Genomic DNA, 18672 nt, shown 5'->3' on the forward strand with positions numbered 1-18672 from the left:
TGATCTTACCCAACTTTTGTAAAGCTGACTGAGAAATGCGTCAAGAATTTTCATCTTGGCAGAAACCGAAAGCACACTCTGGCTCCCTCCAGCTTTGGCTTCTTTAAGGTATGACCAAATCATTCATCAGTGTACCGATACCCAATTGCCATCCTTCCCCCCACCAACCCCCAATCAATCCTCTGGTATTTTGCCCTTGTAAGCCATATACCCATTTCAAAGATGCTGTGCTTGGATGACCTACTAAGTGTTTGTTCTGGCCTCGAGCACGGTCTTCTGTTCTTCTGCAGCATTCATACTAATTTTCAGTTCTTCCAGTTCTTCTTTTAACAGATTTAGTCTCATAATAGGCTAGTGTGCACTGTGGGGGTGGGGCAGAAGGCAATGAGCAAACCCTCAAAATACAACTGCCAAAGACAAGGAGGAGAGCCAGGGGCTATTTTTAGACCAAGCTTTCAATCACCAAAGGTTTAAACCAGATGCCCACAGTGGTAAAAAATATACCCATGGTCTTTCATAGTCCTTAGCAAGGGAAGGAATTTAGGGAGAGGAGGAAGCTGATGGGGGAAGGGAGAAGGGAGGGAAGACATGTTTTCCTGAAGTCAGGACTGGGAGAATCCCTTTGGTAATCATCATTGACTCAATCCCATTTTTTTTAATCCTACTAAAAATATATTATATTGCTTAATGCAATTCCATGAATATTTACTGAGACCCCACAACAGATTCTGTACCCCACATTCATCCTTACAGAGCCTTACAGAGCTTATACACCATGGAGGGTGAGAAGAATAAAAAAAAATCAAAAATTCATAGAATACATAGAGAGGTTCATTACAGAGGTGTTTACCATAACAAAGCACTGTAAATGACCTCAGCATCCACCAATAGAAAGCTGATTAAATGAACCTCAGTAATCAATATCATGGAAATACTTATTTGAATCTCTTACTAGATTATAAAACTCTTCTCTGAGAACCTCAAAGGGCGAGCAATTTCCCTACCAAGGAATTATATCAATCATTCAATAGACAGGATTACTGAGTTCCAAATCCATGCCAAACTGTATGGGCAAAAATGACAAAAGTATATCCAAACTGGAAAATTCAACCATCGCAGAGTTCATCATTACCACAGCATACACTTATAATTAGGATATACTGCAAAACCAACCAAGATTGGAGTATATTCCAATTCCTTGTGCATCTAAGAATGGATAACTCAGGCAAGAGACAAAAAGCAGCTCATTGAGGGGCCACAACTAGTCAGCTGTTTATTGCTGCAACAAAATATCGAAGATAACTAACTTATCAACAAAGGTTTCCTTAATTCACAGTTGGGGAAATCCACTGTCCACATGACTTGGTACAGAACTGGGCTCTGATGACAGGCCAACGATGGGGGAGATGACGGGAGGGCAGCAGAATGTACACAGTGGGTGTTGTGATGAACCATGGAGCACAGATGGACTGAATCCAAACTTGTGCTTTTAGAATTTCTCCAGAGGTCCCAGAGCGGTAGCCTAGCAGCTAAAGTCCTCACCTTGAATGCCAGGATCCCATATGGGCACCAGTTCTAGTCCTGTCAGCCCCCCGTTCCCATCCAGCTCCCTGTTTGTGGCCTGGAAAAGCAGTAGAGGATGGCCCAATACCTTGGGACCCTGAACCTCTATGGGAGACCTGGAACAGGCTCCTGGCTTTGGATCAACGCAGCTCTGGCTATGGCAGCCACTTGGGGAGTGAACCAGTAGACAGAAGATCTTCCTCTCTGTCTCTCCTCCTCTTTCTATATCTGACTTTTCAATAAAATAATAACACTTTTTTTTCAAAAAGATCATTTCTAGAGCACTGACAAGGACATGGTCCCACTGACCTGAGGGTTTTGCCCTGGGTCCCACTGTCCTACTTACCAGTAGGGCCTCTCTGGGGTTCGAACATTTAATACATGCATGTTCCAAGGACATTTAACATCCAATTAAACATCTTAACCATAGCAGATCTTCCAATATTTAGGTATGCTGTCAGAGCACCAATGGGACAATTGAAAGCAGAACCCCATAATGAAGAACTCAGATTTTGAGTGATGCAGAGCAAATGCAGTGGTTCAACAAGCTAATCCTCTGCCTGTAGTGCTGGCATCCCATATGGGAATTCATTCTAGTCCTGGCTGCTCCACTTCCCATGCAGCAGGCTGCTTATGGCCTAGGAGGGTAGTGGATGATAGTCCAAGTTCTTGGAATTCTGCATCCGCATGAGAAACTTGGAAGAAGCTCCTGGCTCCTAGGTTTCGATTGGCTTAGCTCCAGCCATTTCTTGTCTAAGTTAACTATAGACAAGCCTCTAGAAAATGGGCCCAAAAAGTGCACTTCCCCAAACAGCCGCAACAGCCAGGACTGGGCCAGGTTGTGGCCAGCTGTCTGCATCTCCATCTGGGTCTCCTATATGGATGGAGTACTTAGACTGCATTCCAAGTACTTAGACTATTTTCTGCTGCTTTCCTAAGTACATTAGCTGAGAACTGGGTCAAAACTAGAGAAGCTGGGACTCAAACTGGCACATACGTGTAATGCAGGTGTTGCAGGCAACATTATGAACTGCTGCACCATAACACCAGTCCAGGTGCTAAAATTCTGAATACAGGGAGGGCCTGGCATGACAGCCAAATGGTTAAAGTCCTTGCCTTGTATGCCCATATGGATGCTGGTTTATATCCTGGATGCTCCACTTTCCATCCAGCTCCCTGCTTGTGGCCTGGGAAAGCAGTCAAGGACAGGCCAAAGCCTTGGTACCCTGTACCCGCATGGGAGACCCAGAGGAAGTTCCTGGCTCCTGGCTTTGGATCAGCTCAGCTCTGGCCATTGTGGCCCCTTGGGAAGTGAACCAGCAAATGGAAGAAGATATTTCTCTCATTCCTTCTTTCTGTAAATCTGACTTTCCAATAAGAATAAATCTATGAAGTTCTGAATACAGAGGTTCTAGGTAAACTGGGGGCGAAGACAAAGCATCCAAGTTTGCATGTTTCCTGCAAAGTTTTTGAGCTTGCCTCGTCCAGAAGCAAGTCCTCGTCCTCCAGAGTAGAATAACTGGAAGATTTCTCCACTCTCCATCATTCATTCATTCAAATCAATCTTTATAAAGGAATTTTGGCACCCAATGTAGATTTTTTGAGAATCGTATAGCATTTTCCATGTATCTGATTATCTCTTCCTACCCCATTTTATCAGGAGCTTCATACTTGCTCTGGCGTATCACTTATTCCTTTATTCCTCTGTCTTTCGGCTAACATCTGATTTTTTTTTCTATGCATGTATTTTATCATCCTTCTAAGCCTAGAGGGCACATATTACACCTGGCTCATCCATCAATCTCCTGGTATTCAGTACAGGACTTCACACAGAGTTAAGCAAAGTGGTAGCTCCTTCCAATGCCTCCTGTAGATTGCGGCATGATGCACTAATTCCACTTGAGTGTAAATACTCCAGGGACATGAAAACATGTCCACACAAAACCTTGAACAAAAATTTTCACAGAGGTATCATTCATAATTGCAAGAATAACCCAACGTCCACAACAGATAAGCAAATATGGTAGTGCAGAATATGGCCATAAGAACAGCAACATGCGACAGCACGTATGAATGGTGAAAGAATGCCAAACTGGAGACAGCAGATGCACTAAGATCACACATTATGGGATTTGATACAATAAATACGGAGTTCAAACTTCCTTATAGAAGGAGAAAATGGAATCCTAACAGCCAGGAGTATGTGACAAGGACAGCTAATGGATTTTGGGTTTCTATCTGGAGTGATTACAGTGTGCTGAAATTAGGAGCGAGTGTGTAATGCAGGGCTTAGGGCAAGGTGCAGGATACCTATATTCCACATTGGGATAGCTTGTTTCATACCTTAGTTCCACTCTTTCTTGCTTCCTCTAAATATTCACCCTAGAAGCAGTCGCTAATGGCTGAAGTGCCAGCACGGGAGGTCCAGATTGAGTTCTGGGCCCTTAGCTTTAGTCTGAACCAGCCCTGGCTTTTGCCGTCCTTTAGGGAGTTAAGCTAGACATGAGAGATTTCTTTGTTATTGTTGTTTAGATTTCTTTTTATTTAAAATGTAGATTTTTGCACACAGAAGCACAGGGAGGTTTTCAAAAATGGCATCAATGGCTGAAACTGAGCCAGTCTGAAGCCAGGAGCTTCTTCCAGGTCTCCCATGGGGGTGTAGGGGCCCAAGGACTTGAGCCATCCTCTGCTGTTTTCCCAGGCTACAAGCAGGGAACTGGATCAGACGTGGAGCTGCCAGGACAGGAATGGGATGCTGGTGCCTCGGGTAGAGGATTAGCTTGCTACGCCAAAGTACAGGCCTGCCTGCCTTTCTCTTGTCTTTTTCTCTTTAAGACTTATTTATCTGAAGGAGTTACATAAAAGAGCAGAGAGGGAGAGGCAGAAAGGGTAAGTAAGAACAATCTTCAATGTGCTACTTTATGGCCACAACTGGCCCAGGCTGAAGCCAGAAGCCAGGAATTTCATTTGAGTCTCTCATAGGGTACCAGGCCTCAAGCACGTAGGCCATCTTCGGCTGCTTTTTCCAAGTAGCTGAATCAGAAAAGGAGCAGCCAGGACTTGAACTGGTGCCCACATGGAATGCCAGCACTGCAGCCAGCAGCTTTGCTCACCATGCCACAGTGTCAGCCACAGTGACAGATTTTTTTTCTCTATCCCTCTCCCTCTTTCAAATATTTTTAAGGTCTGAAATTAGACATCAGTGATGACTGTCCAACACATAAATATATAGGAAAATGTTAAACTGAGTATATTAAAATGTTCAGTTGTCTACTATGCAAATTGTATCTTAATAAAAACTTAAACAAAACAACCGGCAGGCATCTGGCAGGCAGAGCCCCCAGACCTCACCTTTTCGCCTGAAAGCGTCGCTCAGCACACTCCTCTGACAACTGCCCCTTGGCTTCTTCCAAGGTTTCTATTGCCAATTTAAACTTACGATTTTCCTCTTCCAACTTTCGCTTGTTGAAATGTAGCGGTGCCATGTAGTCTATCAAATCAGACTCTTCTCTGCAGGTGAAAGTGTGAATGAGAACAACCTCCAATCAAAGTAAGACCCATGGTTAAGCCAACAGGCAGGAATGTTCTTGTACATTTTTCTGCTATCCTCCTCCTCATCATCATAAATAAAGGACACTTAACTAATGTTCATGCAAACAGTCGTTACAGCAACAACCAAGAGTTGTCAAAATTGCTAGGTATCTAGCACTTGCCATTTATAAAGTTAACTTTCACAACTTTAAAAAAAAGTGCAGTTGGTCACAACAGCCAGGGCTGGGCCAAGCTGAACCATAAGTTTAGAGGTCTTTTGCATCTGCTGTGTGGTTGGCAAGGCCATCTTCTGCTTCCTCCCCAGGCACATCAGCAGAATCTAGATGAGAAGTGGAGCAACTGGAACTTAAACACGCATCTTGATATGGCATGCCCATATCAGCTAAGCCTGTGGTACCATATCCAACACCTTGGTCACAACTTCTGTTTTTCCTTAAAATAACCCTCCCCAAACCTGCCTCATCTACCCTGAGGTATTCTTGCTTCTGCCTGGATTGTGGGAGGCCCCACAATGAACAGCTATGATTTTATTTATTCCAAAAATCTTGGCAGGTTTCAGTAAGCCTTTAGCTGGGAAACAATTCCTGGTCTCCTACAGAAAGGGAAGATGAAATTAAAAGATGTGTTTACTCTGGTGTGAAAATAAATCTGCCATCTATGCATAGTGTTTTTTTTCCCCCATAATGTTTACTTTCTGTGAACTGTCTCAAGAACCCTTACATGTTCACATTTCTGAAGGTAGACTTCCCATCCCCTGGTTCACTCCCCAAGCACCTGCAAGAGCCAGGCCTGAGCAGGCTGAAGCCAGAGACTTGGAACTCATTGCCGCTCTTGCATGAGCCATCACTAAAGCCTCCAGCTTGTACATGGACAAGAAATCAGAATCCAGAGCAGAAACTTATTGTCAGGAACCTGATATGGGACACAGGTAGCTGGTTAATATCTGTGTCACTCTTTGCCAAAAGCAAACAAGCCCTTTGACCACTTAGGCTATTGTCCCAACTCCACTAGTAACTTTCTGGCCAGCCCGATGGGAGGTCTGGGTTGAGCTCCCGGCTCAGGTCTCTAGCCTGGGTCTGAGCCAGATATTGGGGAATAAATCAGCATCACTCTACCCACCCTCTGTCATTGAAATTTTTGATGATGATGATGGAGATGGATAATGGAGGAAGAAAGAAAAAGGAAGAGAATGAAGAAAACAAAGAAGACAACCAAGAGGAGGAGGATTAGGAAGAGAATGTGAGGAGAAAGAGGAAATTTGAGTAGCATGTTTCCCTTGCTGCCTCCTTACAATCTCAGTGTTGAGCACAGATTTTAGAACATGGTTTCTATGGTGCGGGCAGGGGCGATGGAAAGGGTGCAAGGAGAAATCCCCAAACCTATGAAACCATATCATGAAAAACTAAAGTCAAAAAAAAAAAAAAAAAGGTTTCTACTCTTCCTTCTTGCCTGATCAAATCGTTTAGGAAGATAGAATTACTGCTCCTTAATATCTGAAACTCGTACATCAAACAGCTTACAGCAGCTTTCCTCATTTCCTGCACACAAGGATCTATGAACAAAACCTTAAAAAAAAAAGAAACTCTGGGGACAGCATTATGGCACAGCGAGTTGTACCACTGCATACAACACTGGCATCCCATCCTGGTGCGTCAGTTGGGTGCTCCCCATGAACCCAAGTCCTTACTAACGTGCGTGAGAAAACAGTAGAGGATGGCCCAAGTGCCTGGACCTCCACTACTCTTGTGCAAGACCTGAACGGCATTCCAGGTTTTTAGCTTGGACCTGGCCCAGGCCCGGCTATTGACATCATTTAAGAGATGAATCAGAAGATGGAAGATCTCTTTCCCTGTGTCTCTCTGCTTCACTCTTGGCCTTTCAACTAAGTCAATCCCTTAAAGAAAAAAATCATCTCCAAAGAGCTTAAAAGTCACATCATAACCCTCTTATGAATGGCAGTTTCTTTCAGAAAACATATGAAAGGTTTTCTGGATGAGCAAAGAGTAATTTGAGATTACTACTAAGAATTTGTATTCCAGACTTAGACTGAAGCATCTAGACTCACAGAGTAGCAGAGAAAAGTGATTCCAGCTGTCTAACACCTAGAAAGAGCTGAGTCATGTTACAATAAGTGTCACCAATATACACAGAGTATGGATAACCCAGAACACCAAGTACCACTATGGGGTGTTCCCAGAGATAGGGCGTGGCCTGCTAACCAGCCAATTTTTCTTCTTGTTTTTCTTTTTTTTAAAGATTTAATTTTTTTCTTTTTTATTGGAAAGGAGGATATACAGAGAGGAGAGACAGAGAGGAAGATCTTCCGTCCAATGATTCACTCCCCAAGTGAGCACAACGGCCGATGCTATGTCGATCTGAAGCCAGGAGCCTCTTCAGGGTCTCCCACGTGGGTGCAGGGTCCCAAAGCTTTCCACTGTCCTGGAAAGCTTTCCTGGGCCACAGGCGAGGAGCTGGAATGGAATCAGGGACAAGGGGTTAGAACCAGCACACCTATATGATCCTGGGCATGCAAGGCGAGGACCTTAAGCGCTGCACCAACGCACCAGGAACGCCACTTTTTCTTCTTAATTCAGAAGAGACACTGCATGGAGCTCAGGGATTTACAAGAAATGGATAATTTACTTAAGACCACCGTAACTGAAGGAGCTTTCAAAAGGTTCGCAACGCTGGAATAGCACCCAACAGAATGACTTCTTGCATAAGTGCGCAAAGTTTGTGATTCACAAACATGATTTTTCACAGTTACCTCCACAATTCTAGGTCTGAATGAAGGTACCAAGCTCCCAACCAGTATGTCAATACTGGGGTTGAAGTTTTACTATTCAAGCTTTCTAAACATTGAATCCTTAGCTTCCTGTTCTTATGTAACCACACAGCTCTCCAGATTTGTACAATCAGATACCCGAGTCAGCTGGCTCCACATGCACGGTTCCTATCAACCATGGATCAAAACAACTTGGGCTACAAGGGAAACAGCATTGTAGCACACTGGATAATACCACTGTCTGCAATACCAGCATCCCATTTATATGCTGGTTCAAGCCCCATCTGCTCCGTTTCTGATCCAGTTGCCAGCTAATGCACCTAGGAGAGCCATGGAAATGGCCCAAGTACTTGAACTGCTGCCACCCACGTGGGAAACCCAGATGAGCTCCCAGCCTTAGCTGCTTCATTCTAATGTGGACTGCCTTACCAATAAGTAAATATATTTAGGAAAAACACATCTGTACCAAACAAGTAGAGACTTTCTTCTTATCATCTGTTAACACAGCGCATGAACTATTCAGATGGCATTTACACTATATTAGGTGTAAGTCATCTGAAACTGACTTATAGCATACAGGGCAATTATGTAACTTCCACACAAACACTGTGCCATTACTTCATCTGTGGTCCCTGGAACCGAAATACATGCAGAGACACATCTGAGGGCCCTGTGCACCTCTGGACTTGCAGCACCAAAGCGAGCCTGGAGCCATCCTCCCGTGGACACCAAGGAATCACTACACTGATGTCTGTTTTCAGTCTCAGATGAAAGAAAAACTCACATCACCCCTTTATCTTTACCTACGTCCACGTCAACCATTCTTACATTTTGCAGTATTTTCTCCCAGATTTTTCTGTTCCTTTATATTTGTCATAAAAAAGTTTTTCTTTTGCCTTCACCGTTTTATAGAAGAATTATTGATCTTTTTATTAAAGATAAAATTTACATATTTTTAAAAACTCAGACATCACCATGCAGTGCAGATCATTTCAGAGTTTTGCCAACTTTTCCCCATGTGTATCCACTACCTGACAAAAATGGGATTTCACCAATATACAGATCTTTAGCCTGTTATTTGAAATGCACACACTTGGATAGTTCTTCCAATGTACATTAACCTAATTCAAATTCTACTTTTAATGATTATTCAGTATTCAGGGATTTACAAGAAATGGATAATTTACTTAAGACCACCGTCACTGAAGGAGCTTTCAAAAGGTTCGCAACGCTGGAATAGCACCAACAGGATGACTTCTTGCATAAGTGCGCAAAGTTTGTGATTCACAAACATGATTTTTCACAGTTACCTCCACAATTCAAGTTCCTATGTAAATATATAATCTCCCATCCATTCCCTAATCTGTCCTATCCCTTTCTGTTCCATACCCAGCCTCATTATTTGAATTGAATGATCTTAGACAAGTTACTGAACTGTGGTTTCACAATAGAAAATTTGGTATCATAATAAAATCTTCAAGCGATTGATGAGATGACTATTACTAAGTGTGGAAATCCAGTCACTCACGCATGGCAAATTGTAAACTCTCAATAAATGTCTGCATATATATACATGTTCCTGAAGAGCTGGCTCTAAAACAGATGGCATAGAATATAGAAGTAGGTTTCTTCTACCACACACAAAAAAGGGTTAAGTGACTTCTTCATGAATATGCAGTTATGAAATAAGACAAATCAGTAAGAAAGGCGGACTGTATTTTGTTACCAGTGAGAACACTCACCAGGCTCCCTGCGATGACACGTCCAAGTCATATGTGGTCCCTGAAACTGAAACACATCCAGAGAGCTCCATGAGAACTGCTGGGCCCCAGGCCACAAGCAAGTCACCCAATAATCCTGATGAAGTCACACACATACCTGCCCTGCCTGAGCTGATGCTGTGCCCCGGCTCAAAGACAGAATCATCTCAACTAGCTGGCTGCCTCACCCTGACTTTCTTGGGACTTGTTCACCTCCATTATCATGTGACCGAATAATACAACTCTCTCCCCTCTTACGGATAAGGGGATTTCCAAAAGGGATTTGCTTTGCTTATCATCACTAACTTAAGGTGCATGCGAATCATTTATGTGTTAAAAATTATTTGCAAAAACTTCGAAAAGAATGTATCTCCCCACAAAAAGAAGAGAGAAGTGAAAAATCTATAGTTAAAAATTCTGACCTAAACTGGGCCCCACGTGGTGGTGCAAATGGTTAAGGTCCTCGCCCCGCACGCCTGGGATCCCATATGGGCGCTGGTTCTATCCTGGGAGCCCCGCTTCCCTTCCTGCTCCCTGCCTGTTTCCTGGGAAAGCAGTCGAGGACAGCCCAAAGCTTTGGGACCCTGCACCCGCGTGGGATACCCGGAAGAGTCTCCTGGCTTCAGATCGGCATAGCATCGGCCGTTGTGCTCACTTAAGGAGTAAATCATCTGTCGGAAGATCTTCCTGTCTCTCCTCTCTGTATATCCACCTTTCCAATAAAAAAATAATAAAAATAAATCTTAAAAAAAAATGCTGACCTAAACTGGGCCGGTGGTTTTATAGAGTTGAAATATTGCTCATAAGGCAATGCCCATGACATGCTAGTAGTTCCAGTCAACGATCAGGGCTGTTAAGTCCACTGATGAATTTTTAAAAGCACACACATCTCGTCATTTTTACAACAAGCAGAAGAAGGGCGAAGAAATGATAACTACCAAGGCCTCAATAGCCAACACATCTCCTGATTTAGCTTATACTCAGTCCATGCAGACACAGTTCCCCAGACACCATGCAACCATTGCTTTCCCTTTCTCTCACAACAGAAAGTCCAGATGACTTGCAGGTACAGATATCTCAGCAGACAACTTTCGACTCACCTCTGTGGGCTATGTCCCATGCACGAAAAATACCAGCCAGCTGCTGGTCCTCACAGGTCTTTGGGGTGCTGCTGGTGACAACATCTCTGCCATCATCACCTCCCGGTTTCCATTCTATGAAAAGAAAACATTTGCAAGAACAGATGCTTTTCTGTGCTTCAATGATCCATTTCCCATTTGCCGGGTTTAACTTTAATAGTGAAGGCCTCTTAATAACCAGTAGTGAGTAGCAAGGACTTGGCCTGAATGAATCCATTAGAAGATGGACTTGAAGAGTCCCCTACTAGTTTTCTTTCTTCTTTTAAATGTTATAAAGAGGAATGGGAAGGAGATCGAGAAATGAAAATATTTTTGGCCCTATAATATTAAAAGCATGAAAATATGACTGCCATGACAGATAAAAATATCCCTCTCCCCCAAAATCAGGGCGCTGGCCTGGTGGCTCAATAAGTTAATCCTCTACCCCCACGCACCAGCATCCAATACAGGCACCAGTTAGTGCCCTGGCTGCTCTGCTTGCAATCATCTCCCTGTTTATGGCCTGGAAACATGGTAGAAGATGGCCCAGAGCCTCAGAACACTGCACCTATGTGGGAGGCCCAGAACAGACTGCTGACTCCCGGCTTTGGATGGGCCCAGCTTTGGCAACTGAGGCCATTTGGGGAACAAACCAGTGGATGGAAGATCTTTCCCTCTCTGGGATCCCTGCCACACCAGCATCTGATAGGAGCACTGATTTGAGTCCTAAGTGCTCCACTTCCAATGCAGCTCAAGGCTAACATCCCTGGAGAGTAGCTGAATACGGTCTCTCCCATGCGAGGGGCAGGATTAAGCTTCTGGCTCCCAGCTTCAGCCTGCTCAGCTCTGCCATTTCAGCCATTTCCCGGGTAAACCACCAGAGGCAAGCTCTCTCTCTCTCTCTCTCCCTCAACTCTGCCTTTCAAATGAAATATATAAATTTTTTTTCTAACCAAACTAGAAGTAAACAGAATCCACTATATAGCATGGATGCCATTTTACATTTTTGTTTGTTTTTCAGTGTCTGTGACCCTTCCAACAGTCTTAGCATTTCCTGAGGCGAAACTGAGGAGCTCCAGTCCTTCTCCTCTGGCCTCCCTCCTCTCTTTCTTCAGTGGAACAATTCCTCCTAAGTTTACTGAACTCCTCCAAAAGAGAAATGCTAAAATGGCCACTCCAGTAAGACACCTGTCAGGTGTATGAGTTTTAACTCCCTTACATCTAAGTCTGCCCCCTGTGAGATTCCCATTCATCCTGGAAAACTGTTTTCAGACCAGTAAGCTGGATCCAGAATTCACATCAGGTTTTTAACTGATGTAAACTAAGTTAAAAGAGAGATACCTCTATCTCAACTTTAATGATTGTTGAGTTCCAGGATTCTAAAAGTACACAGGCCTACAGCTAACTGGAAGCACCGATGTTAACAGATGAATGTTTAGCATCAACATTCAGAGATAACCGCATCACCACCAACTCCTGAGGACTCCAACACTCAGGGTTTTGACCAGAAGCAGAACCAGGGTCAATTACAAAGGTACTGGAACTTCTTTCAGTGCAGCAACTGTCCAAGTCCTCATCCAAGAGGAGCTTGTCTCTTCTTTGTGCCAGCCCAGGCAGGTGTCTGCACTTGGTGCTTAATGCCCACTCCGAGCTGTTCTTGAAACGTGGGGGATGGACAGAGGACATTTCACTCTCAGGAGTGCTGAAAGCAGGCAGGACTGGTGTCCCTGGAGATGCCACTTCCGGACAAGAAATGAAGGCGGCAAATTTGTCCAAACTTGCAAGAGGCGAGGTGGGCACTGGAAAGCAAGCCGCCAGCTTCTTGCTGTGGACCCATGGACTCTCAAAACTGCTGGTGCGGTACTTACCTATCTGCTGCGCTGGATCCAACGCAGCTTCTCTCCTCTGGATGGCTTTGATTTTTCTACGAATGCTTTCCACTGGGTTGTGTCGTTTCTCAGTCCCCTTCCTCATTTCAGCCATCATTGAGTATCTTCTGGTTGACAGAGAAATAGTGGCTGAAGGATAGACAAAAGCACACAGGTTTTTAAAAGTTTGTATCGTCCTAACCAGAATTTACTATTAGCACATTTATTCCCAAATCAAGTTTGAGGGATGAAAACACTCAATCTTTAAAAGCAGATATGGCTATATACAAAGTACTTACCATGCGCCTTTTACATATCAGCAACTTACTGCATTCAAGATAACTTTCTTGGGTCAGCAGCACTTGCAGTAAAGAGAAGGGACCCAAACTCACCCCAGGTAAGTACCAGAGCCCAGATTCAATCCATGCAGTCCAACCCCAAGACTGGAGATCTTTTTGAAAGATTATTCAAAATTCAGAACTACAGGGAAATATGGAGAGAGAGAAAGGCAGACTTTCCGTCGGGTACTTTACTCCCCAAAGCCAGGACTGTGCCAGGCTAAAGCCAGCAGCTTCGTCCAGGTCTCCCATGTGGGTGGCAGGGGTCCAAGCACTTGGGCCATCTTCCACTGCTCTTTCCAGACCATTAGCTGGGTCAGAATTGGTCCAGCCAGAACATGAACCAGTGGCCAGATGGGATGCTGCCTTTGCAGCTAAGCCATCAACCATGAACAATTCCAACCCCCCTAACTGGACTGTTGAAAGTTTTACTATTCATTTAAGTGATATGTCAAAAATGATGACAGAGGTGATGGCACCAATGGTGCCAACAGTTCTTACTGTGGTACCACCACAGACCGAACTCTAGTACTTATTATGAGATTACTAAGTATGACCCATAGTAACTTTACACAGAGCCTGCCAAAAGTGTGGAAATATCGTTTCACAGAAAGAAACTGACACTCAAACTTCTTAATGGTCACAGTTTTCACTCAGATGCATCAACTCCAACATAGTTTTATGACATGGCAAGATAGAAGGATATTTAAGATAAAGGAAAAAAATGGCATTCATCACCAACTTTTTTTTTTTTAATTCACGCAAAGTATTTTCCATCATTTGTACTTTTCACGCATATTTGAATGACGTGGTACATGCATGGATTTCAAACGTTGTTCAGCAAGATAAATTTATCTTTTTCAGGAAAGATCTATTTACTTTAAAGGCAGAGTTACAGAGAGAGGTTCACTTTCCAAAAACCTACAAAGGCTGGGACTGAGCCTGTGTAAGTCAGAAACTCCATTCGGGTTTCCCTCTGGGGGCAGGAGCCAAGTCCTCGGGCCGTCTTTTGCTGCAGTAGCAGGGAGCTGAACTAGAAGTGGAACAGCCAACACTGTTGCAGAGTTCCAATACAAGATGCCAGCTGCACAAGCAGAAGCTCAGCCTGCTCGGACACAAAAGTAGTCTCTAAATTTACCCTTTTCATTTTTAAGATTTGTTTACTTTTGTCGGAAAGTCACATATACAGAGAGGAGAGACAGAGAGAAAGATCTTGCAATTTACTCTGCAATTGGCTGCAACGGCTGCTGCTGAGGCGATCCAAAGCCAGTAGCTTCCTCTACACAGGTGCAGAGTCCCAAGGTTTTGGGCCATCCTCGACTGCTTTCCCAGCCCACAATCAGGGAACTGGATGGGAAGCAGGGCCACTGGGACACAAACCAGTGCCCCTATGGGATACCACATGCACAAAAGGCGAGGAACCCAGCCACTAGCCTCCTGCGCCAGACCCCTAAATTTACCTTTCAATTTCATTTTCCACAACCTTTTAGAAATACCCTTGGATGTCACTTTTCAAAAGAGCTTAATTTTACTTTGTTAAATAGCAATTAGGGGATTTGGAAATAAACCCCCAAATCTTAAACTGCTAATGTTTACCTATTTGAAAGGCAGACAGGCAAACCATCATGAATCTGCCATCCATGGGTTCTGCTCCCAAATGCCAATAACATCTAAAGTTACACCAGACTGAAACGGAACCCAGAGCTAAACTGATGTTTCCATGTGGGTGGCAGGAGCTCAAACATTTGAGCTAAATAACTGCCCCCTCCAGCGTGCATGTTATCTTAGCAGAAAGCCTGACTCAAACAGAGTGAACACTCAAACACAGGCCTTCTCTAAAATGGAATGTGGGTACGCCAAGCAGCATCTAAACACTGAGTCTAATGCCCACCCCAACTGAAACTTTAAAATACTCTAGGTGAAAAAAAAGTGTAAGTATTCAAACTATTATCAAACAATTGAATACTCAGGCCTGGCACAATGGCATCACTAATCCACCTACAAACACCAGGATGCAATATGGGTGTCGGCATGTATCCAGACTGCTCTGCTTCCCATCCAGCTCACTGCCTGTGGCCTGGGAAAGCTGTGGAGGACAGCCCAAAGCCTTGGGAGCCTGAACCTGTGAGGGAGACCTGGAAGAAGCTCCTGCCTTCAGATCAACTCAGTTCTGGCCATTGTGACTATGTGGGGAGTCAATCAGTGGATGGAAGATCTGTCCTCTCTATAAATAAAAATTAAACTAAATAAATGTAACAACAACAAATAGTTGAACACTCACAAAGGTTATGGTTTTCAGGACCTTAGCAAAAACTTGTAAAAATTTCTGCACATTTCATGGAAGTTTTATTTGAGAGGGCTATCTAGAAACGTTGGAAGAAGATACCCCAAATCCTTTCTCTCTGGCTTAATCTGACTCCACTGTGGTGGTCATTGGCTCCAGCCAAGGATCTCTGCACCAGCACAATCCTTTACCGTTTAACATAATGACCATCTACAAACCTACACGTGGCCACCTGACAACACTGTTCCATCTATTTAAGGCTTAGTCTTTACTTGCAAAAACAAAATACATTCCTATGCTGAAATCAAGCAATAAATCACACCCAGACTCTAACACACAGAGAGAATTGTACTACATATTTATCTCCTTGTGTTGTTTTAAATACATGTAGTTTCTTCTAAGTCTTATGTTTTTTTTTTTTTATTTCAAAAGCCATACTGTGATTTTCTTTCTAGATACCCAGTACATTACTACTGGAAGAATTCACAAGGTACAGCTGTAAACATGACATAATTATCAAGCTTAGTGACTTGCTCCAGGCTGCTGCAATTGTTAGCTCCCGCTGCTTTTCGTTAGCAGCTTTTCTGGAGAATTCTCTTAGCCAGCCAGGAGTTGCCCAGTGGCTCAGGGGAGGCTATGAAGGAGTAGTAATGGCAGAGAATTCATCTGTGAACCAAACAGCCGAGATCCATGTCTGACTTTGGTGCTGACCATCGTGAACACACTTGACCTCCCTGCAGAGAGCATTTTCATAAACTAGCTAGGTGTTCATCATGTGGTCAGTGTAGGTCAACCGTTTCTCCCTCTAGAACCAGAGAGGTGAGGCGCAAATTTGGCTTATGAACATCTTAAAACTAGGACTTCAAATAAGGCCAACATTTATGCTTAAGGGTGACCATGGGGGCTGGTGGTATGGCTTGGCACATTAACCTGCCTCTTGCAGTGCCGGCAGCCCAGGTGCACTGGTTTGAATGCCTGCTGCTCCATTTCTAATCCAGCTCTGTGCTAATGTGCCTGGAAAAAGCAGCAAATGACAATCCACAATGGAGACCCTTAGGGAATTCCAGGATCCTACCTCCTGTCTGGCCAGCCCCAGATAATAAGGCCATTTAGAGGAATAAACCAGTGTAATTCTGCCTTTCAAATAAGTAAATTCTAAACCTAAGCAGCCCAGCCTACCAGCCTACCAGCCCCTGTCTGCTGTCACAGCTCTGCTATACCATCAGAGCCCTGGTGGAGGGCTTGCTGTGGAGGCACGCACATCCACTTGCTCTGGTCACTGAACTACTTTTTGAACTTCATGACTCGCTTGAGCTTTGTAAGTTCCAGAGAATAGTTGCAACACTGGCACTTCATAAATGACAAATATTTGCCAGATTAAGCTGTTTGCTTTATCCAACACAGAGCAAAACATCTGTGGAAGTGCAACAAATTAGATGCAATGATAGAAATTTCAAATTTGCACTACCTTCTCCATATATAGTTTGGAAATCTCTCTTGTTCCTACTCTAGTGTCTTTTTCTGGTCTTAGACCCTGGTAGAAAGGATTAGTTGCCAGTTTTCCTAACACATCCATAGACAAGTCTAGCTCATTTTGTTTCTAACAGTCTTTGAAACACACACACACATACACACGGGAAAAACAGAAAGGGCTTTTATCAGGAGAATGAGCTACCTACAGTCTCTTCAAAGGAATTCCTCCCTTACTCGACTGTTTTACATGAACTTGGAACATGAGAACACCTGCAAACACGCCAACTCCAAGAACTGCGTTACTCTCCCAACCTCAGTCACAGTTCCCATCTTGTAGTTAAGATCCTTGTAATATTCATTGCTATTAGAATGGAACGAGCAGGGAGCACGAATGTGTGCCTGGGAAGGAGGGTAGGCTAGGAAACATCCCCCATACTACTACATGTGTCCCCCTAAAACACATAAAGCTTATTCACCTATATAAGTGGAAGAAAAAAATATTGCTTTAGATGGTCAACTCATTAAGTACTTATAAGTATATTGTGGGTAACATGGTGAGCAAAATAATGTCTGCTCTCCTAAATTTCATACTCTACGGGAAATTTGGGTATGACCATACAGCCACTAGGGCTGCCACATTAAATAAAGGACTCCCAGCGACATCTGAATTATAAACCAGAATACGGCCATACCACCCTGAACGTGCCCGATCTCGTCTGAATTGTTAACCGATTCTTTCACAAGCCAGGTAAGAAAGGTGATTGACTTAAAGCAAAACTCTAACAAATAATTTACGGATGAATGCTGGAGGAAATGGCAAACACTTCCTATGTCAGAGAGACTAAACTCTAGTTCAAACTCAACTTCAGATTCAAGCTCCAACATGCACCTGGGACATCACCAACCACATGGAAGACCCAGACTGAGTCCCCAGGACCCAGCGTGGCCCAGCTCTGGCTAGCAAAGGCATTTGGGAAATGCAACAACAGGGTCATCTTTCTGCCATTCCGATCAATGAACACTACAAATACACACGTGTAGGTGAACGGCAAACAAGCCATTCTATTTACCGAACTCACTAATGATCATATACCACAAACCTCTTCATCACAACATACAAGAAACATCTGTTCACCAAGACAAACCCAGGAAACTGTTGTTAGCAAGTCAGTGGATAGGAGGATTCAGAGTGTGGTTCTCCATTTAGCTACAGTTAGCCATTTTAAATTTGCCAGGTTTCTGCGTGGCTCCTGTTCAATGTATTAATGCATATTACACTGGCTTCTCCCTGCCCTTTCTAGCATGGCAACTACTGTTAATCCTAATGTTTCACAAACCACAAATCCCAGGTTTGGGCAAGCATTTCTGATTATTAATAGATGTGAAACTGATAGAAGCCTCCCACCTTTCACTTAACCGTGCTCCATTCAGCAATGTGGCTGGGTGCTAGCCAGTTTATTAGCAGAACAATTCCTGCAATGGCAGGGTCAGGCACATGCTTCTGAAGATGACCTACATTTTCCTGTTCACTTCTTATCTCAAGAAAGACTGGTTGTCTTCTCAGAGACCAAGAGAAACCTTACAATCCGCCTCTAACTCCCAGAATTCAGCGCCCCCACATTTCACCTGGGAGCCGCTACCGAGCAGCTGAAGCCTCAACTTTGCCTAGGTTGGCAAACACCGCTCCCGAGAAGCTGCAAAGCGCCCCCCCCCACTTCACTCTGGATCCGTTTCCCAGTTTGTTTCAAATGATTTCCATCTCTCAGTGAGCCCTGCTGAGCCCCTACACAGACTGCAAATTTGGGCCATGAACTTTTGTGTTGGAGGACACCTCACACCTAGCATTGCCAAATATCTGGGTTTCGGTCTCATAGGCAATACATTTCTCAACTTGAGATGACAAAAGGCAAGCATGGGGCACGTCCAATTAT

The 18672-nt window shown here is 43.9% G+C and overlaps 1 protein-coding gene across 1 annotated transcript; it reads right to left on the bottom strand.

The window, feature by feature from the left end:
* Window positions 1–243: 243 nt before the first annotated feature.
* LOC121162853 lies at window positions 244–12761 on the bottom strand. Its single transcript, XM_040990089.1, is given in 5 exon segments — window positions 244–361; window positions 4915–5073; window positions 6596–6680; window positions 10761–10874; window positions 12185–12761. Coding segments are annotated over 5 exon segments (1053 nt in total).
* Between the last annotated feature and the right edge of the window lie 5911 nt (window positions 12762–18672).

Source organism: Ochotona curzoniae, unplaced genomic scaffold, assembly GCF_017591425.1.
Source record: "Ochotona curzoniae isolate NIBS_2020 unplaced genomic scaffold, NIBS_Ocur_1.0 contig_584, whole genome shotgun sequence".
In the NCBI taxonomy this organism is placed as follows: Eukaryota; Metazoa; Chordata; class Mammalia; order Lagomorpha; family Ochotonidae; genus Ochotona; species Ochotona curzoniae.